The following is a 26,171-nucleotide window of genomic DNA, read 5'->3' on the forward strand; positions in this document are numbered from 1 at the left end:
TTCACAGACATCTGAAGGAGGTTTAAATGTGAACATAGCCTAATGTATTTGTTTTCAGCCCTTCAATAAAGTCATAAACCTCTCAAGATGAGCACCTCTTATTGTGAAAGAGATGGGTTATCAGTCAGCAGGCTGCTAGGTCAATAGTTTTCTAACCCATTAGGCTGATATGGTATCATTTGTCCCATAGCACGAATAACAAATGTGTATGAGCTATTATACTGTACTATAAGGCATAGACTGACTTCTATGTAACATTTTTGTTAAATTGACAGATGCACACCATATGCAAAAATAAAGTCACACATTTTAAAGCAATTCACAATAGTGCAGAAAGTATAAAGCTTTTTTGGTTATGTGCTTTCCTTGTTAATTTTCAAAATTGATATGAGAAGCGGGCAAGGATTAATCTATTAGCTTGATGGCATTGGCCCTTAAGGGGCATATACACTGCAAGATAATTGTGAACGAGCCTTCTTAAAAAGGCTTGTTTCATGATAATCTTGCCGTGTAAACAAGCTGTGACCGAGCAAAAGAATTGAAATGATCTCTAGTACTGCACAAAAGAATGCTCGTTCTTGGCGGTGCATCATCCTGTGTAAACAGAAAACAGAACGCACACTGCCGAGCACTATGGCAGCTTATAGGTTAGGTGGGTAGGTATAGATTGCTCAGTGTGGATCGTCCACTTTGGTTTGCCTGTCAGGCATTTAAACGACAAAAGCTTACCGATCGGTAATCGTATTATGCCTCAGTTGGTGTGCGAAAACATTTACTCAGAGTTATCTACCCTTAAGGGGTACAGCCTCAGGCTACAAAGCTGTAGTCACTTGATATGACTGTAGACTTCTGAATCCTCACATCGAGTGCGCTGTGAGGATTCTCCGGTGCCGGTAACTGGTCATGTGTACTCCCGACCACATTCCGACTAGATGGGTGAAACAGTCTAGTCGGAACGTGGCCAGAAGCATGCATATTGCATACTTGCGGTCAAATGACCGCGGTTTCTGGTACCTGAATGGGACAGTCCTCACGTGAGGATTTGAAAGTCTGCAGTCATATAGTAACTGCAGACTTGTAGTTTAAGACCGGACAACCCCTTTAACTTATGACAGAAAGTAGTGTAAATTATAGCTCAAAACCTACTCATAGCTGGCACTGATTTGACTTTTTGGTGGATGGACTGTCAAAAGATTCACCAAATATACTGCATATAAAGGTTAAAAAAAAAAAAAAAAAAAAAAAAAAAGTATTCAGCTCACCCTCCTATCGACCAGCAATCACAAGAAATGTGGTGTATTGGAGCACTTGGGAGAGTCAGTCCCACACAGAAGGTTCCAGGGCAGTAGGAGATCCAGCACACGTGTGTAGATAAAATGAATGTGCATTCCAAAATTTGTTAAAAACGTTTTCATCAGTGTATATTCCATAAAAAGATTAGGCAAGAGGTCTATAAACATGGGAGTTACTATGCATTTCAATACTTTCCCTGGTTCTTAGTCATAACATGAAGCGCCAATCTTTGTACATTCCCTCCAGTGTTTGTGTGCCCGCCCAGGTAATTTGTTAATCTAGTCACTTGCACATCCTGGACACTAGTCATAAATTACGAATTGTGACATGTTGGATTCCATTTGGATGGCTGGATTAATTCGCAGCAGTCAAGCTGTGACTTTCCACTGTTTCCCTGCACAATCACTTAAAGGGGCTGTCCTCTTCCACAAAATCTTCATCATCGGCCAAAGCTCTGAAGAGGGCGTTCTGGGCAGAGCCGCTGAGCTCACACATTGGCTGCCATACTGTTGACGTGATGTCTGTGCCACAGCGATTACCAGTCTTATGGAGCAGTGAAAAAAGAGGTTTTTTTACATTAACCTACAGCCAGGGGGTAATGATTTTCTTAAAGGTGATAACTCCTGTTATTTTGCAGGGAAACAACTGTTTTAACTGTGAGACTGCGCTGCCAATCATAATGACCACGCATTTTTGTAGAACTTTGAATTGCAGAATAGTCTTATTCACTTGGATGCCATGCTTTCCCAAAATACTTTACTGGTGATCTCGTAATGCGTTTTGCTAGGCATGTGTGCGATTACCATTCAGGATAAATTACCAAGGAGCCCTGGTTTAATGCAGTAAACTTAGTCACTTATCAGTCATCATATGGATCTAAACGCATGCTTCGGGCACATATAGACAAGTCGAAAATCGAGAATAAGCGTTCCTAGGAGCATTCGAGTCACGATTATTGGAATATCTAAACAGGCCTGTAATCGCCATGCAAATGAGAAAAATGGTAATTCATTGGGTGAGAAGATTTTTAAGCAAGCTCAAAGGGAATCTGACAGCAGGTTTTTGCTACCCCATCTGACAACAGCATAATGTACGATCAGAAACCCTGATTCTAGCGATTTGTCACTTACTGAGCCGCTTGCTGTTATTTTGATAAAATTACTGTTTTATTTGCTCCGCATCTGGCATTTACCTGAATTCTGAGCTCTGTATAACTCCGCTCACACCACTGATTGGCAGCTTTCTGTTCTTGTACACCACACGTCAAACTCCAGCTCGTGGCCAAATCTGGCCTGCAAGGTGGTTATATTTGGCCCACGACACCAAAACCTCCACCCCTATGTGAGGTTATTCTGTATGGAGGACTATGTGGTGGCCATTATACTATATAGAGGATTATGTGGGGCCCATTATTCTGTATAGAGGGCTATGTGAGGTTCATTATACTGTATTGGAGGGCTATGTGTGTCCCATTATTTTGTATACTGGTTGGCCCGCGACTTTGTCCAATTTTTTTATTTTGGCCCTCTGTGTATTTGTTTGACATCCCTGATGTACAATGTATGCAGGAAGCTGTTACAGTGGTGGGGGTGGGGTTATACTGCGCTCATGAATATGGAGGACTACATGCCAACAGGTTTACTAATGCTCTAGCGTTAATCTCCTGCTTATAAAACTGATTTTCTCAAAACTACACTAAGCAGCCCAGAAAGCGACACATCACTGGAATCAGGGTCTCTGTCTTTGTTATGCTGCTCTCAGATTAGTTGGCAAAAACCTGTTTACAGATTCCCTTTAAAAATCATCGTTATCGGCAGCACATTGTCCTGTGTTAGGGCATGTGCTGCCGATAACATAATGTTCTATAATCATTGAACGATTGAGTGCGGTCGGACAGTCTAAACAGGCCTCTACATGCAATGATCTGGGATCGGATTGCATGTAGTGATTGTTCAATGGCTGTGATTGTGCTGGCAAACCTAGGCTTTTACACTGGTTAAATATGATTTGTATGACTGGCTTCTGAGTAATTGTAGTAGAAGATTCCTGTACACCACTCCCTTAAATCCGTTATCTTTTGGGGCAGCTCTGCCATATTGCCAGCGAATCCAACGTGAAGTATCCAAGGCACCCAATATATTCCTTTATTAAGCTTCTTTATTGATAACGACATATACAACATCACAAAAAAAACACTTTTTTTTTTCTTGCATCTAAGTGATTGTAATGATTATTAGCCATTGTGTCTGCCGGAAAACATTGCAGGTAGAGTTGGGAAGTGAAAGATTGGCTACTTTCAGATGTTGGTCTAATCTGAATACATTGTGCCACTTGTGGTTACTATTTTTTATAAACGTGAACTATATTGCACAATTGCAAGTTTGTTCATTCCAGAAATATGTTCCAGCAGATTGTCATGAAACAGGTCAGAGGGCACAGCTTTTCTGAAGGAAAATAATCTTTTCTTAAAAATGTGCTTTATTTAGGAATTCTTCCCACAAGAAAAGAAATAAAAATTAAATATTGACTCCTTTTTTTTGTATACACTTGGCACCATTTGGCAGGAATGAAATTTAATCCCTTAGGGTGCTTTCACATTGCGTTTAGGCACCCGTTAAGTGGCCCCGTCAAGACTTGCGTCTGAACCCCCCTCAAAACGAGTTTCGGATGTTTGCGCCGACGGGGCCATAAACTATAATGGTGTAGACAGAGCGAATGTGCACTCTGATGTGCATCGTTTTTGAGCGTGTACGCCTACTGGTGGCGAACACTCAATTGTAGTAGACTGCGTCTGAGTGTCCGCCTCCAGTAGGCATATACGCTTCAAAATGATGCACTTTCGCTCTGTCTGCACCATTATAGTCTAAGGCTCCGTGAGCGCATATGTCTGAATTCCAATTTTCCAGAGCTAAGCCTCAAAGGGGTCACGCAATGTGAAAGCACCCTTACTAGGATTCCCATTTGTAGTATGCAATATATAGCTTGTTCTTTTAGAGCAGTGTTTCTCAAACTCGCGTATTCAGGGCCCCCAACAGATCATATTTTCAGGATTTCCTTAGTATTGCACATGCATGAGAGCCTGTGGCAGTTTCTGATGCCTTGGTAATAATTCCATCACCTGTGCAATACTAAGGAAATCCTGAAAATATGACCTGTGGGGGGCCCTGAGGACTGGAGTTTGGAAAACACTGTTCTAGAGACATGCACCCTATAAATGAAGTGCGTTCTCCACGCTAAAACGATACCATACATGTGGAATCTAATTGCGGATTGGGCATATTGTGGGGCTCAGAAGGGAGTGGGGGGTGCCAATTGGCTTTGGAAGTACGGATTTTGAGGTTTGTATTTTTTTTTTATTTTTTTAGCTACCAGCCAATAACCCCTAATTTTTCCTTTGACAAATGTTGGCCCTAAAAGGGGACACATTTTTTACAGAAAAGTTGATGTTTTTATTGGTATAATCTTGATGTACATAACATTTTTTGATTGGTTTTAAGGCTCTGTTCACATTTATCCTGTGCTCTCTGCTGGGTGCTTAACGTTTCCGTGTAAATCCACATTAAAAAAACAAGATTCAGATAGAACCCTTTACTATAATGAGGTAGTTGAAGACATTTTAGACTCCGTCGGGCCTGTGTTCTAGTGTTGTCCCGTCTTCCTTTTTTTTTTAGGCATTTACTAAACTGTGGTCGACCAGTTTTGAGCGCTGTAAAGATGGATGCAGCAAGAAGAGAGGCCAAATGGAGTCCAAAGTGTCTCCATCTGCCTTATTATAATGAATGTTCGTTCCAAGAGTTCAATTCGGCCCCACTGGAACTTTTTTGCAGAAGGCTTGACATAAATGGTCCGTGTAGAGCCCAGAATAAATGTGAGCAGAGCCTGTGTTTTGGGAGTCAGAATGAATGAACAGCAGTTGAGGATTTTATTTATTTTTTTCGGCCATTCGATGCACAGTATGACTGTTAAGATAATTTTATTCTTTGGGTCAGTACAATTACAGTGATACCAGATTTATAGTTGTTTTTTTTTTCTTAGTATCGCTACTTTTGCAAACTTTTTTTTTTTTTTTAAACCCCTTTCCAACCCATGACGTCTTTAGTACGCACATTTGCGTACCCCCGGTTCAGTGAGGGCTGCTGCACTGAGCCCTCACTGAACCGAGCACATATCAGCTGATTCTTACAGCTGACATGTGCCCGCAACAACTGCGGGTGGAATCGCGATCCACCCGCGGCTGTTAACATGTTAAATACCGCTGTCAATCTCCGACAGCGGCATTTAACGCGCGCTTCCGGGTTGCGCGTCATAAGCCCCGCCCATCGGCGACCCCGTCACGTGATCGCGGGTCGCCGATGCATGACAACCCAGGGTCTGCAGCAGACGCCTGTGGTTGTCATGATCTGGTCGCTATGAGCGCCACCTAGTGGTTGGCGCTCATAGCACAGGACCATTTCTGCTGCATGCAGGGGATCTGCTCGTCCCCTGTATGTAGCAGAGACGATCAGACAACTGCTGCTTCTAGTCTCCTATGGGGACTATTGAAGCATGCAGTAAGTGGAAAAAAAATGTTTTTAAAAATATAAAAAAAATATAAAAGTTTAAATCACCCCCCTTTCGCCCCATTCAAAATTAAAATATAAAAAAAAACAACCCACATACACATATTTGGTATCGCCGCGTTCAGAATCGCCCGATCTATCAATATAGAATTAATCCGATCGGTAAACGGTGTAACGAGAAAAAAAATTCTAAACGCCAGAATTACGTTTTTTGGTCGTCACAAAATTGCAATAAAATGCAATAACGGGCGATCAAAACATCGGATCTACCCCAAAATGTTATCAATAAAAACGTCAGCCCGGCGCACAAAAAATAAGCCCTCACCCAGCCCCAGATCACGAAAAATGGAGACGCTACAGGTCTCAGAAAATGGCGCTGTTTTTTTTTACTGTTTTTAACCAAATTTTGGAATTTTTTTTCACCACTTAAATCTAAAATAACCTATACATGTTTGGTGTCTACGAACTCGTAATGACATGGAGAATAAGAATGGCAGGTCAGTTTTAGCATTCAGTGAACGTGGTAAAAAAAATAAATAAATAAACAACTGTGGTATTGCACTTTTTTTGCAATTTTACCGCACTTGGAATTTTTTTCCCGTACACGATATGGTAAAACTAGTAATGGCGTTGAAAAGTACAACTTGTCCCGCAAAAAATAAGCCCTCACACGGCCATATTGTCCAAAAAATAAAAACGCTATCGCTCTGGTAAAAGGGGAGCAAAAAACGAAAAAGCAAAAACGATAAAACCCAAGGTTGCGAAGGGGTTAAAGTCTTAAATTTTTTCAAGTGAGAACACCTTTAAAGAAAAATGCAAGTAACACAAAACCCTGATTTAAATAATGTGATTTTCTGGTCAGGGCTTCCTTTTAAAAAGCAATATAGATTTTGTTGATAAAGAAGATTAGTCAAGTGAGTAATAAAGAAGATTGATTTGTTGTTTCTTTACTTCTAGTGGGCAACTTTAAGAATTCAAAAAGGTTTTGAAGAACAAAAAAAACTTCGAATGGTGGCTTCCAATGGTAAGAGTAGAAACTAACTCAATTATCATTTTTGGTAAATTGGAAACTGTGAGCAGCATGGCGTATGAGCGGAAACTGTTTTGTCTGCTGCAAATATACCAGTTCGTGAATGCTGAGCTCTCTATAACCCCGCCCACACCACTGATTGGCAGCTTTCTAAGTACACTGTGCATAGGCAGGAAGCTGCCAGTTGGTGGTGGGGCGAGTTCTTGAATATTGAATAATAAATGGGAGCCGGTTTACTAGCTGTCTAGTGATAATCTCCTACTGAGAAAACAGTGGTCGTTATTAAAACTACAGCAAGCAGCCCAATAACACATCGCTGGAATCAGGGTCTGTACCCTACATCATGCAGTTCTCAGATTAAGTAGCAAAAATCTGGTGATGGCTTCTCTTTAAAAAGAGGTTGTTCAGCTTTGGGGCCCCAGTCTGCAGTCATTAAGTGACTGGAGACTTTTGAATCCTCACAGCGTGCGCAACGCATGCTGTTATGTTTCTCCAGAAGAGAGCGGGCGGTAACATGAAGTCATAAAGCCCACAAAATGATAAACCTACTTAAATTAATAAAAGAACCACACTACTATTATATATGGAGTAAAACTTATTTATTGGTCGGGTACCTTTGTCAAGTTTAATAAAATAATCAATATAGTAAATCCATGAATAATCAAATACATTAAATATTAAAACTGCTCCAGACATAAATAAATAATTTAATAAATAACTCATTAATAATTATCTCCATACAGATCCACCCAAGTATCTGGGTGACCCATCCACCAGGACTCTGCTTAAAAAGCAGAGGCCCCCCCCACAAAGCCACCCGACCAATGCTCAATCATAGTCTGAAAGTCTAAATTCAAAATGTCATAACCGACATCAGAAAGATGAACAGAATCTCTACTATACATCCCCACTACATATCCCTCCAACTCTCTGTGCCTATAGCAAAAACCGTTGAGGCTTGGCAAAAATTTGGAAAGATCTCTATTCACTTTACGCTTGATCTTTTCAAGAAAAAATACCCCATCCGATTTCCAACGAAGGCGGGATATTATCTCCGAAAAGGCAATCGTAGCAGCAGGAAAACAAACAAACAAAAAACTGGTAATCCAAAGAAGATCTTGTTTGACTTGCCAGAGCAGATCAGAAGACCGAAACTTGCCAATATCATTACCCAATAAATGTAAAATTAAAAAATCAGGTATAGGATAACGCAAAGATAAATCTAATAATACTTTCTTCAACTGTGACCAACGCATACCACGAATACCATGCCAGAAGATTTGAAATTCGGATGAACTGAACGATAAATTTTCAGAATAATTTCTTTTATTCGCCCTTCTCTGCGCCCAATAAACATAAGAGTGCCCAATAATCCATATACATCTGGGCCCTACAAAATAAAAAGAATCAACATGTAAATAACAAGTCAGGGCGAACATACAACTGGTATCGATTTGACTTCCACCTCCCTAATTGCTTAATCAAATTCTCATCTAGGCCAGCTTGGGCAGCCATAGTTGCTGCCCCTATCCTAAACGAATGACCTGTAATATGTAAATTCCCCAGTTTCAGATCGCCCAAGCATTTCCTCAATATGAAAGAAAATTGGAATTTAGTTACTGGGCTACCATTTTTATGAATGAATAGAAGGGAAAAACCAAGGGGGCGAATTGACAGCCATCGTCTCATGTTAGACACAGGGCATAAGGGAGAATCGCTGATTGCCCTTACTATGATTTTAGTGCCCCTGCCCAACTGATCTGTCTTAGACCTCCTCAAGAAAAGGACCATACTGTGCTGTAGTACTGAAACGTCAGAAAACAGAAGCCCCGTAGGCCGAAGCCCATTATCTGACAATAACTCCCCCGTCCTCATTGCTGAAAAAAATTAAAGTAATAAAAATGGCCCTAAAAAGAGTTGCTTCAAAAAGGTTGAAACAAACCTCAGAAACCACTGAACACAATTTGGACAAAAGTTCAATCGTAACTGGACGTCTGGTATCTGCAGAAAAAGAATTACGCTTAAAACCCTTTAAAAATTGCTTTACTACAAATAATGACGACAAGGGAGCTGACCCATATAACTTTAAGAAAAATGATATCCCTGCTATACTTTTTGCCAAAGCTGAGTGAGACAACCCTTCACTCACTAACATGTCTAAAAATGACAAGGCTGAAGTAGCAAAACATGCATGAGGATCAAAGCCATTAACTTGACAAAATCCCCGCCATCGCTCCCACGCGCATGTATAACCAGCCCATGTGCGCGGAGCTAAGGAATGAATAATGTATTTAGGAACATGAATTAAACCAGATCCCACAGGGACGTGGGAAGCCTCGTTCTGTCCGCTTCTGCCTCTGGATCCCGCGCAAGGAATTCTTCCACCCGCTGCTGAGACAGAAGATCCGCCATTACATTACTATATTCTGTAGAAACGCAGGCTTTAAGCCAAATGTTGTGCTGAAGTAATAATATCAAATGCCTCAAAATTTGAGATCAACCCGTTTCTAGAAGACATAGTGTTAAGTGAAAAACAAAGACCCGGAGATCTGGAGCGCAACAAAATTCTACAATTATCGAGACGAGAACTCCAAATGGAAAAAATAGCAAAAACTGCAAAGACTTCAAAAAATGATATAGTAAAATCCTTGCCGCAGAAAAAACCCGGCCAAAGCTCTGAAATCCATGCACCGCGGAAAAATCCCCCAAAACCGAAAAGACTAGCTGCACAAAACAATTGCAGTTTATCCGCTGATTGAAATTCTGACTGCCAGCAAGACACACCATTATACTCGTCCAAAAACCGGGCCCACACCCATAAATCCTCCTTCAGATCAGGAGAAATAATAATCAAGGACGTCGGGGAGGTGTGGCCTTTGATAGCATCGTACAAACGCCTCAAAAAAATTCTCCCAACAGGTATTATGCGCAAAGCAAAATTTAATGCTCCTAATAAAGATTGAAAATCCCTCAAAGAAGCAGTGTCCCGTCGCAGAAAAAGGTAGACTAGTGATTTCAGCTTAATCACTTTATCCAATGGCAGCCTACATACCATTTCATTGGAATCTAACTCTATCCCTAAAAATTCCAGTTTCGTACAAGGAAAAACCGTCTTATCTGCTGCAATGGGGACCCCAAAAATAGCCATAATGGACAAAAAACGTGTCAACAATTGAGAACAAATGTCAGAACCAGAGGGGCCTAAGAATAAAAAATCATCTAAATAATGTAACACATGTCCTTGTGGAAAAATAGATTGAAGACACCATTGCAAAAAGGAAGAAAACATTTCAAAATAAAAACAGGATAACGAAAAACCCATTGGGAGACATCGGTCAAAAAAAATAAAATCCCTCAAAAACAAAACCCAATGAACAATAACCAGACGGATGAACAGGAAGCAGGCGAAAAGCCGCTTGAATATCCGTCTTAGCTAGCATGGCATTGCCGCCGACATTCCGTAATAAATCTACGGCCATGTCAAATGAGGCATAATGGACAGATGCTTTAGTCTTATCCACCTGGTCGTTCAATGAATCGCCGGAAGGGAAAGATAAATGATGTATAAGGCGATAGGAACCCCGCTCTTTTTTTTGGAACAACCCCTAATGGGGAGATCCTAAAATTCAAAAAAGGGGGATCAATGAATGGACCAGAACACCTACCGCGCTGAATTTCCTTAACAATTTTCTCTCTCACTGCCTCAGGAAAACGCCTGGCTGAAGGTAAATTCTCAATTACCTTGCAACCAGACCCTTCAAAACTAGGTACAAAAAAACCCTCTGTGAAACCTTTAAACAGTAGCAGGGATTTCTCCCTGTCGTGATATTTGTTTAGAAACGGTAGCATTTCTACCACCTTCACCGGTGTCTTTGCCATTAAGAAATGGCTCTTTTGCAATAGCCCTTTGAGGCGACTGAGTAAATTTCTTGAAGCATTTATTCATTGGGTGAGCCCCCCCCCCCCGCAAATGGAACACTCATGCTTATAACGACAATTGTGCAGCCATCTGCAGGAGGACTCATTAAATGCGAAACATAACCCTTTCCGAATCTGTTGAGAAACCGGGTTTTTAAGAATATTAGGTTGCCTCTGTGGGACCATCATTTGTAGCCATAGGCCTACGTCTTCAACCCCCCATTTTAATGAAGGGTGAACAGACAATTTTTGCCTAAAGGCTTCATCATACAGCAGCCAAGCAGTACCGCCAAAATGGCGGTAAGCCTCCAATACAATATCTATATGTTGAAGGAGTCCACAGCAAAGAGACGCGGATTTCTCCCCCAACACGGCCGCATAAATTAAGAAGGCCTGTAGCCACGAATGAAAAGATTTAAAAATTTTCTTTTTTTCCTCATCCGATTTATCGGTCCGAAAAGCATCTTTACTGGGAAGCAGGGAAAAAACATCCAAATACTCCCCAGCCCAGATCCTTTCTTTCACCGACGCGGACAAGTGAAAACCCAAAGGGGAAACCTCGCAGGACAATGCTTCCTTGAAGCAAGCTGCAGGTACATGAGGCCTCTGAGAAACCTTAAGGGAGGACCCCATATCAAACTTAGAAAATCCCCTAAGGGCATCCTGCACCGCAATATTAATTATCTCTTTAAGAGCGGCTGAGCTAGAAATAACATTATCAATTAAACTGTCATTATGCATTAGTATCTCACCATCCGAAGATCGTGCCGGAGATGTCTGCATCTGTCCTTGCGTTACTGATGTCTTCTCTATTCTCCCACCAGACCCCTGAGCGGTCTCAGTGAAAGGGGCCATCCCGGTACTAGCCACAACCGCTGGGCTGCAGGCCTGGGACACAGCTGCAGCCGCCTGACAGCTCTTTTGCTGCGGCTGCAAGCTGGCACCCCAGCTCCACGGAGCGGTCGTGACCACTACCGCTGCACCGCTGTCTTCATCTGTCCCGCGCTCCGGGGACCCGGATGCCGGCTGGTTCACGGAACCACGCCCCCTCGTAGGACTACACGAGAGCCTGCTGACAGGCTCCCCGCTTAGCGATGCCGCTGGCCTCTTCCTGCCTTGGCTCCGCCTGCCTCCTGATTGCGGCGGTGATGGGGACCAGCGTCGCAGCTTCCTGGGTCTCGCACTGCGACGGGGAACTGGCGCTCCGTCCTGTATCTCGCCATCTTCGGGCTCCTCAATCGCCCCCTCAACTGCCTCTTCCTGTGCCGCTGAATCTTCCTCCAGGCACCGCAGAAGCCAGTCCCGACCTCCCCCAGCGCTCGCCTTCTCCAACAGCCGGCTCAGGAGCTCCTCCATCCCGTCTTCAGGCTTCTTCAGCTCTTGAGGTAAAACTGACCCCTCCTGACAGGAGCCGTCACCTTATATAGGCATATGCCCCCACTCTCCCCCCCCCCCCCCCCCTTACAGAACCAATCAGCTGTTCTCCATTTCCCGCTCAAAAACCAGTTAAGGCCAGATTTGTACCACTTCTGAAAGTTCCCAGTAATATTGTCAGTTACCTCATAACCTGACTTGACCATGTAATACATTAGGGGCTTATTCCCTCATGATCTCCCCATTTAAGGCAATGTGGCCATCTCATGACCTCATGTATGTGATTTTCATACTTCTGGCCACATTCAAACTAGACATGCGTGTACTCTCTCAAATTCACTCACAGTGAATTGAGTAGCGGTGAGCACATCTAGTTGACATGTGACCACATGTATGCAAATGTCATACTTGTGGTCACTTGACCATCGCTGGCATTGGAGAATTCTGAGAGCGTGCGCTGTGAGGATTCAAAAGTCTGCAGTCAAATAGAGTGACTGCAGACTTTCATCCCAAACCTGGGCAACCCTTGTAAGTTATTGGCCAGTACTTGATATGCTCAGATTTATTTATCTGATATATGTAATATGTGTAAGATGTTTTTACTAATCATTTATTCAGTGAAATGTGAGGATTGGCACAATGCAGAACACTTTGGTATGATTAACTCACTTTTTACTTAGCCGATGACGTAAATATAAGGGTTGTGTCCCTGCCTTTGATGTTGGGTCCGGTGCTGAGCCCGCATCTTTGCCCGCACTTAATGGCTGATTTAATATAAAGTAAATTAATCTGATCAGTAAATGGCGCAACCTGATGAAAAATCATAACTCCAGAATTACGGTTTTTTAGCTGCCGCAGCATTGCAGTGTCTTGCAATAAGAGGCGATCAAAACATCATCGCATCTACCAAAAAATGGTAGCAATAAAACAGTATATCATATCACAAAAAATAAGCCCTTGCTACAGCTATGGGGACCGAAAAGTAAAAATTATGGCTCTTGAAAGAAAGGGAGGAAAAAATGTGTGAAGGAGTTTTTTTAATTAAATGTGTTTATGTGCATGTAATGTAGTGTGCTCTCTCTAGGATCCAGTGCCGTTCTGCTCTGCTTCTCAGTGACGTGACCCCCTCTGTCGACTATGCACTATGTGTAATCCTGAAGTGGCTTTAACACTAGGACTACTGGACTCGTGACCCCGCCTAGAACTACTGAAAGGAGTCATTTTGACTCCTTGCTTGTTTTCGTTTATTTTTAGAGTTTCATTTGTGGTTATTTATTAATAATTATATTTTTTGTAATGTATTATTATTGTGAGATCCAACAGTAATGCTTTTGATTGTTTTTTTTCTGCTTTTCTTATTTTTCTACAGAAAATAACAATAATTATAATAGACGTTTTTCAAACATTTTTTTTTATTCAAGTGCACACATATAAACAACAACTGAAGAACAAAAAGCAGAGAAAATGTAGGTGGAGGAGCATAAAAATGAAAATATGGCGCAGAATTCACCTTCTAAACATTTGGTGTTTCGCATTTTAGGCATTGCCTTTGATTTATGGCAGTACATTGCCCACACAAAGACTTACCACAAGTCTTACAATTTCCGACAGATCTATTTTTCTTGCACTTTTCTTTGATCTGGCAAAATTTTGTTTGAACCATCACTTCTGAACATGTAGAAACTTGGGACGTGGAACCCTTTTCCCTATCTGTGACATAAGGACCACTCAACTCTCTCACAAGCGTTTGCAAAAATGCCTTGCGTGACATTTTTTGGTGGGTAATCTCCTTGAATATTATCCATGCATTTATACCCGCAAAGTCTAAGGCATTTTCAAATGCATGAACAGGCCATCTCCTTGTGCATGTTCGTGTGGTATATTTTCGTGCCATCTGATCCACTACATCTACTCCATATTTTGTTTCATTGTAAAACTTTACCGTTTCTGGAGTTTTTTTAGCGGAATCAGACGCAACAACAACATCTGGATGGACGGAACTCAAAATGACAACATTTTTGTTGGGCTTTCCTTGATATACTGTAAGTGTAAAATTGTCTTCATTTCTAAACACTTTAGTGTTGTACAATTCCTCTTTCATGGATTTTATTTCTTTAGGCACTTCTCGCCTTATCTTGTTCAGTGTTCCCACGATGGTTGTTCCTTTGCTTTTTAGCTGTTTAGCTAATTTTACTGAAGTAAAATAATTATCGGTTGTAACATTGCGACCTTTTTTCAAAAACGGGTCCAATAACTTCATTACCACATGGTCAGCTAAACGGTCCTCAGCACGGCGTGTGTCATCTTTGCCTAGATAAGGGAAGCCATTTGCCAGATATTTGCTCCTCTTATCAACAGCTAGCCAATATTTGTGGCCATATTTATCTGGTTTGGAAGGCATGTACTGCGTGAATGGACACCTAGTTTTGCTTGGGAAAAGTTGCTCATCCACCATTATGTATGGGCCAGGTTTGTAACACGCAATACAATTTTCAATAAACCTGTCCCACACAGTAGAAAATAGAGCAAACTTGTCCGTTTGCAGTCTCTCCGATCGAGTAGATTTCTCATCAAATCTGAGAAACCTCATAATTTCAACAAAGCGGTCCCTAGACATTGTCGCTTTGCAAAACGGTATTCCCCAGTCATTACACCAAATACTGCTAATCGAGTGACGGTTCGTGCCAGATATTCCACGAGCATAGAATATCGCAATGAATGCATCTAGCTCCTCATCAGATAGAGTTTGTTCAGCATTACACAGTAATACAAGCAGGTAAAACACAAGGAAAATGTGAAAAGTTGACATGTAAATTGAACTACATCTATATGAACATCAGGGTAAATAAGACAGAGTGAAAAAATTATGCACAAAACTTTATAGCAACATTTAGTGACAAAAGGACCTCAAAATATAGTAGGGAGTCAAAATGACTCCGTTCAGTAGTTCTTGGTAAATTTTGAAAAAAACGCGCAAATTTTTCACCAAAATTATTTATTCTCACAAAATCTTTTTTCACATCATATTTGAGGAAAAGTCACCGAGTTTCAAGCCGGAATTCTGAAAAATGTAGTCACAGAAGAGAAATAAAAAACGAAAGGAGTCAAAATGACTCCATCAGTAGTTCTAGTGTTAAAAGTGCAAGTCTATGGAGCGTCAAAACAAGGCTTTACTGGGTCTCCGTATGGCATCTGATTCTTTTTTTTTTTTTTTTCACACACCCATAGACCTGAATGATTTTTTTTCTCCCCACTCAATGAGAAGAATCAGTCATCTGCACGGCTCCATTGAATAAGATTGGTCCAAGTGCTGTTTTTTATTTTTTTTCAAGGACGGCACTCAGACCAAAAATACAGTCATGTGAACCTGTCCATTGAGTGACCTGGCTAGTCGGAATTGTGGTGACTTGACTGAGGAGCAGAACAGTGCTGGATCCTGGAGTACAGTGGTAGGTGAGAATATTCATACACACACCACATTACATGCACACAAATTTAATAAAAAAATATAGATCAAGTGCTGCTTTAACGTGTAAAGGATGCTAAAAACGTCCAATTTAGAATCTTATAATATGTTAATTAGTGGAAGGTGAGCTGCGCAGCGGTTTATGGAAACAATGACTCCCTGAAAAGAAGTGGCTTGAACTTACCATGAAAATAGACAATAGATTATGTCTGACCCTACACAAGGCTCCCCATCAATGAAGCTACTCTGTCTGACCTTTGCTTGTACTTGCTGGCTACTTCTTTTGATCTCTGGCAGGACAGCATAGAATCCCAGAGCCTGGGATATGTTGCAGTGAATTCTCTCTTATAAGCCTTTTTCCCCTCCCCCATGACAGCACACCTTGAGAGAGAGGATCCGCCCCACCAAGGACAGGAAACCGTCTGAAATAAAAGGGCGGCACCACTCCCTCGCTTCAGTTGGTTTCCTGTCCTTGATCGGGAACCTGTCTGGAAGAAAGAAGACTTACCTGGGGCTGTCCCGGTGTGGAAGAGCGGGCACTGGCCTGTGCACTGGGTTCAGTATCCCAGAAGCGCCTGACGTCACGGCGCAGGGCACGCTGGTAGTACATGCAGAAGTTCAGGGGTCCCTGAAAGGGTTCCTTAGAGGGAAGAAAAGACCCTGTAGAGAGGTTTCCTCCGTCTCTGATTCCTCCCAGTCCGAGGAGCAGTGGGATTCATCGTCCTCTTCCTCATCGGGGGGTGGTAGACCCTGCTTCCCCATTGAGAATACAGACAGACTGGTTAGGGCAGTAAGATCAACCATGGGTCCGGAAGAAGAGAGAGCATCTAAATCCCGGGAGGACATCATGTTTGCGGGCTTGGGAGAGAAGAAGAGACGCTCATTTCCGGTTAACAGTAAAATTCAGGGCCTCATTGACCGGGAGTGGAGGAGACCTGAGAGATCAGGGGCTTTACCCTCCTTCTCCAAAAGAAGGTATCCCTTCGAAGAGAAGGATGCGGAACCTTGGGATAAGATCCCCAAGGTGGACGGGACTGTGGCAAGGTCATCGAAAAGATCTTCCCTGCCCTTGGAGGACTCTGGCGTCCTAAAGGATGCACTGGATAAAAGAGCTGACTCCTTCCTGCGCCACACGTGAGAGGCGGCGGCAGGCGGCCTAAAATCAGCGGTGGCTAGCACCTGTGTGGCGAGGTCCTTGATGGTGTGGCTCCAACAGCTGGAAGACCAGCTTAAAGATAAAAAGGTCTCCAGACAGGCAATACTTGCAGAGCTACCTCTAATACAAACAGCATCGGCCTTCCTGGCCGACTCTTCAGCTTACTCGGTCAGACTGTCAGCTAGGGCAGCGGGACTATCCAACGCAGCCAGGCGGGCCTTGTGGCTCAAAGGTTGCCCAGGCGACCTACCTTCGAAACAGAAACTGTGCTCCCTCCCGTGTGACGGTAGACTCCTGTTTGGCCAAAAGTTAGAAGACCTGTTAGAAAAAGCAGGTGATAAAAGCAAAGGGTTCCCGGGATTTTCGGGGGAACCAAGAAGATTTAGTTTTCGGAGGAGAAAATTTAACCGGGGTCGTCCTCCGGGAGACAAAAAGAGATGGGAAGCCAAGTCCAAAAAAGAATCGGGCTACATGTTTGGAGGACCATCCTCGAGTTCGAAGAGATCCTCCCAATGACGCCAGGCTGGAAGTGGGTGGAAGGCTTTCCCACTTTTTTCCAGCTTGGGACGCGATAACAACAAACCCCTGGATTCTGAAAATTATCAGTGGGGGCCTGAAGATCCGGTTCAGCCAGACCCCCTGGCGGACCTTTGTGGTTACCCCCCTACGAAAGGTCCAGGAAGAACAATTAGCCCTGGAAACAAGTGTTAGAGTTAGTAGGAAAGCAGGTCCTTCTCGAAGTACCAGCAACACAGAGAGGGAGGGGGTTCTATTCCCCACTATTCATGATAAAAAAACCAAATGGGTCCTTAAGGACCATCATCAACCTCAGGAGTCTGAACCAAGTAGTAGAAAACCAGACTTTCAAGATGGAGTCAGTAAGCTCGGCAGTGAAGCTCTTACATCGCAACTGCTTTATGGCTGTAATAGACTTGAAGGACGCATATTATCACGTCCCAATCCATCCGGAGTATAAGAAGTATCTGAGAGTAGCCCTTTTTATTCAGGGGAAGCTGAGGCATTTTCAGTTTGCTGCCCTACCCTTTGACCTCTCCATTGCCCTGAGAATATTTACGAAACTAATAGCAGAAGTGACAGCCTTCCTACGGATCAAGAATGTAGTGATCGTGCCATATTTAGACGACTTCTTGATAATAGGGAAAACAGAAGCCCACTGCTCCAGTCAGCTCCTAGTGGTCACGGAAGTGTTGCATCAGCTGGGGTGGTTAGTAAATTTCCAAAAATCAAGACTAACCCCCTCCAGGACTCGGACCTTTCTGGGTCTAATCCTAGACTCTCGTCGCCAAACCTGCTTCCTCCCAGAGGACAAAATCTGCAGGTTGATTGCATTAGTCTCGAAGGCCATTCAAGCTCCGGAGATGTCTCTGAGAGAGGCAATGTCCCTCCTGGGTTCTATGACGGCCTGTCTCCCAGCAGTAATGTGGGCCCAGGGGCATATGAGGCGGCTTCAGTGGGAGGTCCAGTCAGCACAGAGGTCCTGCAACGGGCATTTAGAAGGCAGGCTCTCTCTCTCCCCAGAAGTAGTAGATTCCCTTTCGTGGTGGACAGTCAGGGCAAATCTGACCGCAGGCGTTCAATGGTCCAGACCAGTAGATCGGGTAATTACGACCGACGCAAGCAGTTCCGGATGGGGGGGTCATCTGGCAGAACTCTCAATACAGGGTCACTGGGCTTACGAGAGGGGAGCATCCTCAAACTTAAAGGAGCTTTGGGCAGTAGAAAGATCCCTCAGGGGCTTCCTCCCTCACATCCAAAATCACCATGTCCAGGTCAGGTCCGACAACCGGACAGCAGTAGCCTATGTGAATCACCAGGGAGGGACAAGGTCACGCCCTCTGATGGTGGTGGCAGACAGGATCCTTGGTCTAGCAGAGCGAAACCTCCTATCCCTCAGCGCCCTTCACATAAAGGGGGTAGAAAACGTGAAAGCAGATTTTCTAAGCCGCCATACCCTAAGACAGGGGGAGTGGGGGTTGAACCCGGCGGTCTTCCATCAGATTGTCCAGTTATGGGGGCAGCCAGACATAGACCTGTTCGCCACAAGGGCAAACAGAAAGGTGCAGAGATTTTGCTCCCTAAATCCGGCAGAAAATCCCCATGCCGTAGATGCCCTCCAGATTCCTTGGGGGTTCAGGAAGGCCTATGCCTTTCCGCCATTAGTGATGATTCCAGTAGTGGTGAGGAAGATCTGGGAGGAAGGCGCCAGGGTGATTTTGATAGCCCCTTTTTGGCCCAAGAGGCCTTGGTTCTCTTTGCTTCGACTGTCGGTGTCAGATCCCTGGATTCTACCAGAGAGGCCGGACCTTCTCATGCAGGGACCAGTATTCCATGCCCAGGCCAGGGGGTTGCATCTTTCGGCATGGAATTTGAGAGGTCGCTATTGAGTAGCAAGGGGTTTTCACCAGGCTTAGTTTCTACTTTATTGGGGAGTAGAAAACCAATTACAACCAAGATTTATAGCAGAGTTTGGGGTAAATTCCTAGAGTTTATAGATATCCCGCTATCGAGCAAACCTCCGATCAGGGGGATCCTGGAATTTCTGCAAAAGGGACGGGACCTGGGTCTAGCTACAGGGACCCTTAAGGTTCAAGTTTGAGCTTTGGGAGCACTCTACAATTGTAATCTGGCTGGGAATAGGTGGATCTCGAGGTTTATCAAGTCCTGTGCCAGAGCAGGACCGGTTAGGTCCATGGGTGTTCCTCCTTGGGACCTGAATTTAGTCTTGAACGCTCTTACTAGTGAACCATTCGAACCCCTACACAAGGTTTCTCCAAAAATTCTCACCCTTAAGACCATCCTCCTAGAGGCCTTAACGTCAGCCCGTAGGGTGGGTGATCTGCAGGCCCTCTCGGTTAATCCTCCTTACACACAAATCTTTGAGGATAGGGTCACCTTGCGGCCAGATCCAGCGTACCTTCCCAAGGTGGTATCTAGATTTCACCGTAGTCGGGAGATTGTGCTACCCTCGTTCTGCAGCAATCCCAAGAACCCAGGGGAAGTCAGGTTCCATAGCCTAGATGTTAGGAGGTCCCTGCTACAGTACATTCACATGACTAGTCTGTGGAGGAAAGACTGTTCTCTGTTCCTGGCCTTTCAAGGGTGTAGGAAAGGTCACTGGGTGTCCAAGGGTACCATCTCTAGGTGGCTCAGGGAGGCCATTTGCTTAGCCTATACGTCCACAGGGGTTCCAGCCCCGGACAATGTGAGGGCTCATTCCACCAGAGCCGTTGCAACCTCCTGGGCAGAGAGAGCAGACGTCTCGATCGAGCAGATATGTAGGGCTGCTACTTGGTCTACACCATCCACCTTCTTTAAGCACTATCGGTTGGATCTGTCCTCTTCTGATCTCGCCTTTGGGAGAAGGGTACTTCAGGCGGTGGTCCCTCCCTAGGGTGCTCATAAATTCTCCAAAATTCTCTCAAGGTGTGCTGTCATGGGGGAGGGGAAAACACCAAGGTTACTTACCGGTAGCCGGTTTTTCCTGAGCCCATGACAGCACCCGTAGTTTCCCCCCCTTATTTTTTCTATGTTTCTCACATCCTGGTGTGCACTGTTTGGGGTGGTGTTGGTTATGTGCCTAACCTGTTTAGGGAGGTCCTCTCAATGCTCTGTAAACAACTGAAGCGAGGGAGAGGTGCCGCCCTTTTATTTCAGACGGTTTCCGGTCCTTGGTGGGGCGGATCCTCTCTCTCAAGGTGTGCTGTCATGGGCTCAGGAAAAACCGGCTACCGGTAAGTAACCTTGGTGTTTCTTTGGCACGGAGTGTGTGGTCAAGAATCCATCTTTGCCCTTTCTCTTCTGATTTTACTCTGTCATTTCTTTCGGGTCGTTCAAGGTTTGCAGCAAAATGTTAAGTGTTCTACCAGTCCGTAGTGGCAAGTGCCATCTTTTTCGCAATAATACGCTGGGGAATTAGTGTGCGGGTTTCTGATGTTAATAAGCTAAATAAGCTTATCAAGATGGCAAGCTCTGCTGTTGGCCGCCATATTGCCACTTTAAAGGCGGTAGTGGAGAAAAGAATTCACAAGAATTGTTTGGCATTAATGAGCAATACACACACCCTTTATATGAGATGTTCATGAGGCAGAGGAGCACCTTCAGTAACCGTCTGATCCTACTAATGTGTAAGAAGGAAAGATACAGGAAATCGTTCGTGACTACTGCTATGGGAATGTGCACCAACTACCTAAGTGTGAAACGCTCCAAGTGACTGGTGGATTATTGGCGTTCTAATGGTATATCGTACTGACCGGTCATGAATAGGAATATATGAGATTATGCCTGAAAAATTCTACTATTGTAATTCAGGTCTATGGTCTGCTGCTGTGATACACTTTATTGATCCCGAGGGAAATTACAGTATCATATCATATATTCCATTGGAGACTCTCTTCTGTCATTGCTGGCTTTGTCTTGGGCACAGAGGCCAAGGGCTAATGACTGATGCCTCTAAATTAATAAATGGGCAAAGAAATTGTGTGTATTTGTGTATGCATGGCATTACCCGGTGTTCTTTCCATAGATTATCATCTTGCTTCAGGGCCAGATTATATTGCTTTCTTCCTGCTAGTAACTCTGGATCCACAGGACAGAGTCCAGGCCAGTGCAATGAGTAGAGGGAACAAAGTTTTTGTGTATAATAGTGTTAGTGTGATGTAGAGTATGCAGAAAGCATATTTGTCTATACTAGCATTATTGTATGGCATTGGAGTTAAGATTTAGTAAACACATGTTTTATTAACTGCTTATAGAGTGCTCAGCATAAATAAGTACAACCAACGTAGCAACGCTTTAAATGTTCACTGTCATTTCAAGAAACTTTGCTTAAATCAACAATATAAGAAACTTTGAATTATATTTTATCAGACAGATTTGTTTCTTTTCCCTTAACCCAAAGTCAAATTAATGAGAGAAGGTTCTACCCCCACAGTTTGACAGGAAGCCTAGAGCAAATGAAAAAAAACAAAAACTCCTACTTCAGTGGTTTCGTTTGGAAGGGGAGCTTTGAGTGTGCATCTTGAATGCTGTGAAGATGCAACATCTTGGTAGACTGAACAGTCTCTAGGAACTCTGAAGTGGTAAAGTCAGTCTGGTTGCCCCCTGGGATCTATCACTCCATATGAAGCAGGTGAACAGTCTGGGTATCCCGCCTGCTGCTTCATGCTTTATGCTTCATGGCTTGGCCTGCTGACTTATGGTGTGACCTTGGCCCACTGTTTCATGCTGCCTCGTACCTTGTGGCTTGCCTCGGCCTGCTGCCTCGTGCCTTGCGGCGTTATCCCAGGTCAAAAACTATTGTACTAAGCTGCAGTAGTCTGAAGTGGTAGAATCAGACATTGAGGAAGGACCCAGCTGGTCTATACCCTTAAATAGAAAATGCACTGAAATCTGGCAAAGCCAGTAAAGTCCAATAAATGCCTCTTAGCACAAAATCTGGAGAGACTAGTCAAAGGCTGAGAAAAATGTGAGTCTTATTGCGTTCTACACATATGGGCAAAATTATTGGTACTCTTCTGTTAAAGAAAAATCCATAATGGTCACTGAAATAACTTGACGCTGTCAAAAGAAATTTTCAATTTAAATTTAAACTGTCTAGGACAAAAATATTAACCATAACCTAATATTTTGTTGTGCCACCTTTTGAGGCAATCCTTGCAAACAAATTATTTCTGTTACTCTCAATGAGACTTCTGCACCTCTCCATAGGTATTTTAGCCCACTCCTCATGAGCAAAATGCTCCAGATGTCATGGGTGTGTAGAGTGCCCTCTCCAGACTGAATATTTCATCAATAGGATTTAGATCAGGTCTCATAGAAAGCCACTTAAGAATAGTCCAATGCTTTGGTTTTAGCCATTCTTTGATTTTTTTAGCTGTGTGTTTTGGGTCTTTATCCTGTTGGAGAACCCATCACCTGCGACTCAGACAAAGCTTTCTGACACTGGGCAGCACATTTCGCTCCAGAATGCCTTGATAATCTTGAGATTTTATTGTACCCTGCACAGATTAAAGACCCCCTATGCCAGATGCAGCAAAGCAGCCCCAAAACATAACTGCCTCCTCCATGTTTCACAGTAGGTACAATGTTCTTTTCTTTGTATACTTCATTTCTGCATTTGTGAACATAGAGCTGATGTGAATTGCCAAAAGCTCCAGTTTCATCTCATCTTTCCAAATGACATTCTCCCAGAAACTTTAGGGCTTGCCAATATCCATTTTGGCAAATATCCGTATCTTTTTTATGATTTGATTTTAACTGTGGTTTCCTCCTTGAAGTCCAGACAGATAGTGTAAGCTGACACAAATGTACCTTGACCTTGGAGTTCACCTCTAATCTCTTTGGAAGTTGTTCAGGGCTCTTTGTTTACGATTTATATTATTCGTCTCTTCAATTTATCAATTTTCTTCTTGTGGCCACATCCAGTTCGGTTAGCTAGAGCAGGGTTCCCCTACCCCAGTCCTCAAGGCCCACCAACAGGCCATGTTTTCAGGATTTCCTTAGTATTACTCAGGTGATAATTGCATCACCTGCACTGGCAATAATTCCATCACCTGTGTAATAGTAAGGTAATCCTGAAAACATCACCTGTTGGTGGGCCTTGAGGACTGGAGTTGGGGAACCCTGAGCTATAGTACCATAGACCTTAAACTTCTGAATAATATGTGCATCTGTATTAACAGGCGCATCAAGCTATTTGGAGATGGTCTTATAACCTTAAACTCTAAGCTATGTCCACATGTTGCTTTTTTGCTGCTTCTTTTTTTCTGCAACCAAACCCTAATCTCTTGGCAGAAAAAAAGCCAAAATGCAGGTTTTGATGCCTTTTTTGCTTTTTTTTTCCTTGCTTCGTTTGTGAGTATCCTAAGGGTATGTGCCCACTTTCAGGAGCTGCTGCGGGTTTGAAGCTGCGTGTCTATGCAGCGTCAAACCCGCCGCGGCCAGATGTTACAGCATAGTGGATGGGATTTCTAGAAATCCCATGTTCACTATGCATCTCTGTGCACCTGTGGATCACCTGCGGAAACTGACTAGCGGGTCTGAAAGACTCACCGCAACATGTCAATTTCTCTTGCGGGTCCCCATTTGAACAACTATGAGGAAAGTCCGCATGTGGAGAAAAAAAAAAAGAAGCTCCGCTCATTTGCATAATGAGGAGGGAAGCCGCACGGCTATTCAGCAGTGTCTGGGCTGCAGGTGGCTCCTGACCATGTGCACATAACGTGAAACTCGGCTCTGCTTCCACCATGAAAGCATGAACAACACAAGGTGTTAAGCTACCAATGCAAGACTCATGTCAAACCATAAAACCTTTTTGGAAAAAAGGGCAATTTGATCAAATTATTTAGGGTAAAAAGTTTGTCTGAAAACATAGTGACTATTCTTAACAAAAAAAAGCTGGATTCATGTATGAAGTACAGCTGTGAACTAAGGTTATATAAGTATGTGAAAAAAATAAACAATTTCAAATGTATAAACAGCGGGGGGGGTACAATTGGTAGGGTATTGTTTAATTAACACATTAGTAGGGCATTAAGTTGGTGGGGCATTGTTCACTCACACATTGGTAAAGCATTGTTTACTTTCACACATTGTTTGGGCATCATTCACTTTCACATGTTGGTAGGGAATTGAATTGGTGAGGCATTCTTTACTTTAACACATCACTAATTTAATTAAACTGTACTAATACTAACAGCCATGCTCTTGTGAGGATACCAAGACATTATGGTTAAATTTAAACAAAAAATATTTTAAATGGCTTGCTCACCAAAATCTCTGCAAAAAGCAATGGCAGCATTTTTGTTGTTTTTTTTGCATTTACTTTGCTTTCTATGGGTGAAAAAACACTGCAAGAATTGATATGCTGCAGTTTTCAAAAACGCAGCAATTTTCCAATTCAGTTGGGGGAAAAAAGAGTGCATGAGTTTTCTAAAATCTCATAGCTTTTGATGGTACTGTATAAAGCAGCATTTAATTCGAATAAAAAAAGCCGCAAAACGCAATGTGTGAACATGGCTAAACATGTTTGTATATAATTTTCTTTCTAATCGGAGACCACGCTCTCCTGGGCTTTATTTGGTCCATATACTTACTATGTGTTACACAACATGATACCAAACTGCACATTGACTATTTTTCATCCTTTAATCCCGTAAGGACCGAGACACTTGGTACGTTAATGACTGAGCCTCATTTTTCAAATCTGCCCAGTGTCACTTTGTGGTAATAACTCAGGAATGCTTCAACATATCCCAGTGATTCTGAGAGAGTTTTTTTTCATGACACATTGTAGTTCAAGTTAGTAATAAATTTTGGTCGATATAATTTGCGGTTTTATTCATGAAAATTTGGCAAATTTTGAAAATGTCGCAATTTTGAAACTTTGAATTTTTATGCCCTTAAATCAGATTAAATCAGTTATACCAAACAAAATAGTTAATAAATAACATTTCCCATATGTCTACCTTACATCAGTATCATGTTTGAAACATTATTTTTTTTTTGTTTACCTTTTAAACCTTAACTTCCTATCAGCATTTTTTCATTTTTCCAACAAAATTTATAAAACCAATTTTTAGGGACCACATCACATTTGAAGTGACTTTGAGGGGCCTATGTGACAGAAAATCAAAACCAAATTCAATAAGTTTTTTTTTTTTTATCCCTTTCAGATTCATCACAGGAATTAAAGCAATATGAAAGGAAAAAATGAAAATTTTAATTTTTCCTAGAAAAATGGTGCTTTATCTCTAAATTTTTAAATTTCACAAGGGTAACAGGAGAAAATGAACCATACAATTTGTTGTGCAGTTTCTCCTGAGTAAGCAGATACCCCAAGTTTGGTGGAAAACTACTGTTTAGGTGCAGGGCTCGGAATGGAAGGAGTATCGTTTGACTTTCGAAGAGAAAAATTGGCTGGAATAGTTTGCTGACACCATTGTAGTGTTTGTAGAGCCCCTGATGTGCCTAAATAGTGGAAACCCCTGACAAGTGACCCTATTTTAGAAACTACACTCCTCAAGGAATTTAGTGGTGTGGTGAGCATCTTGAACCCACAGGTGCTTCACGAAATTTTAAAACATTGGACCGTGAAAATTAAAAAAAAAAAAAAAAAATTTTCCCCAAAAAATGTTTTTAGCGTCAAATTTTTCATTTTCACAGGGATAACAGGAGCAAATTGTCCATACAATTTTTTTTGTGTCATTTCTCCTGTTTAACCCCTTCGCAACCTTAGGTTTTGTCGTTTTTGCTTTTTCGTTTTTTGCTCCCCTTTTACCAGAGCCATAGCGTTTTTATTTTTTGGACAATATGGCCGTGTGAGGGCTTATTTTTTGAGGGACAAGTTGTACTTTT

At 42.8% G+C, this 26,171-nt stretch overlaps 1 protein-coding gene across 1 annotated transcript in view; it reads left to right on the forward strand.

Annotated features, from left to right (window-relative positions):
* Positions 1-26,171, forward strand: part of GPAT3 (glycerol-3-phosphate acyltransferase 3) — a 131,200-nt gene that overhangs the window by 19,936 nt on the left and 85,093 nt on the right. The window contains exon 2 of the mRNA XM_073637111.1: positions 6,810-6,876. Within this exon, the coding sequence (XP_073493212.1) occupies positions 6,810-6,876 (67 nt within the window). The remainder of the gene's footprint in view (positions 1-6,809; positions 6,877-26,171) is intronic.

This window comes from Phyllobates terribilis, unplaced genomic scaffold (genome assembly GCF_046119375.1).
Source record: "Phyllobates terribilis strain yellow unplaced genomic scaffold, ASM4611937v1 Scaffold_1__5_contigs__length_1240528914, whole genome shotgun sequence".
Taxonomy (NCBI): domain Eukaryota; kingdom Metazoa; phylum Chordata; class Amphibia; order Anura; family Dendrobatidae; genus Phyllobates; species Phyllobates terribilis.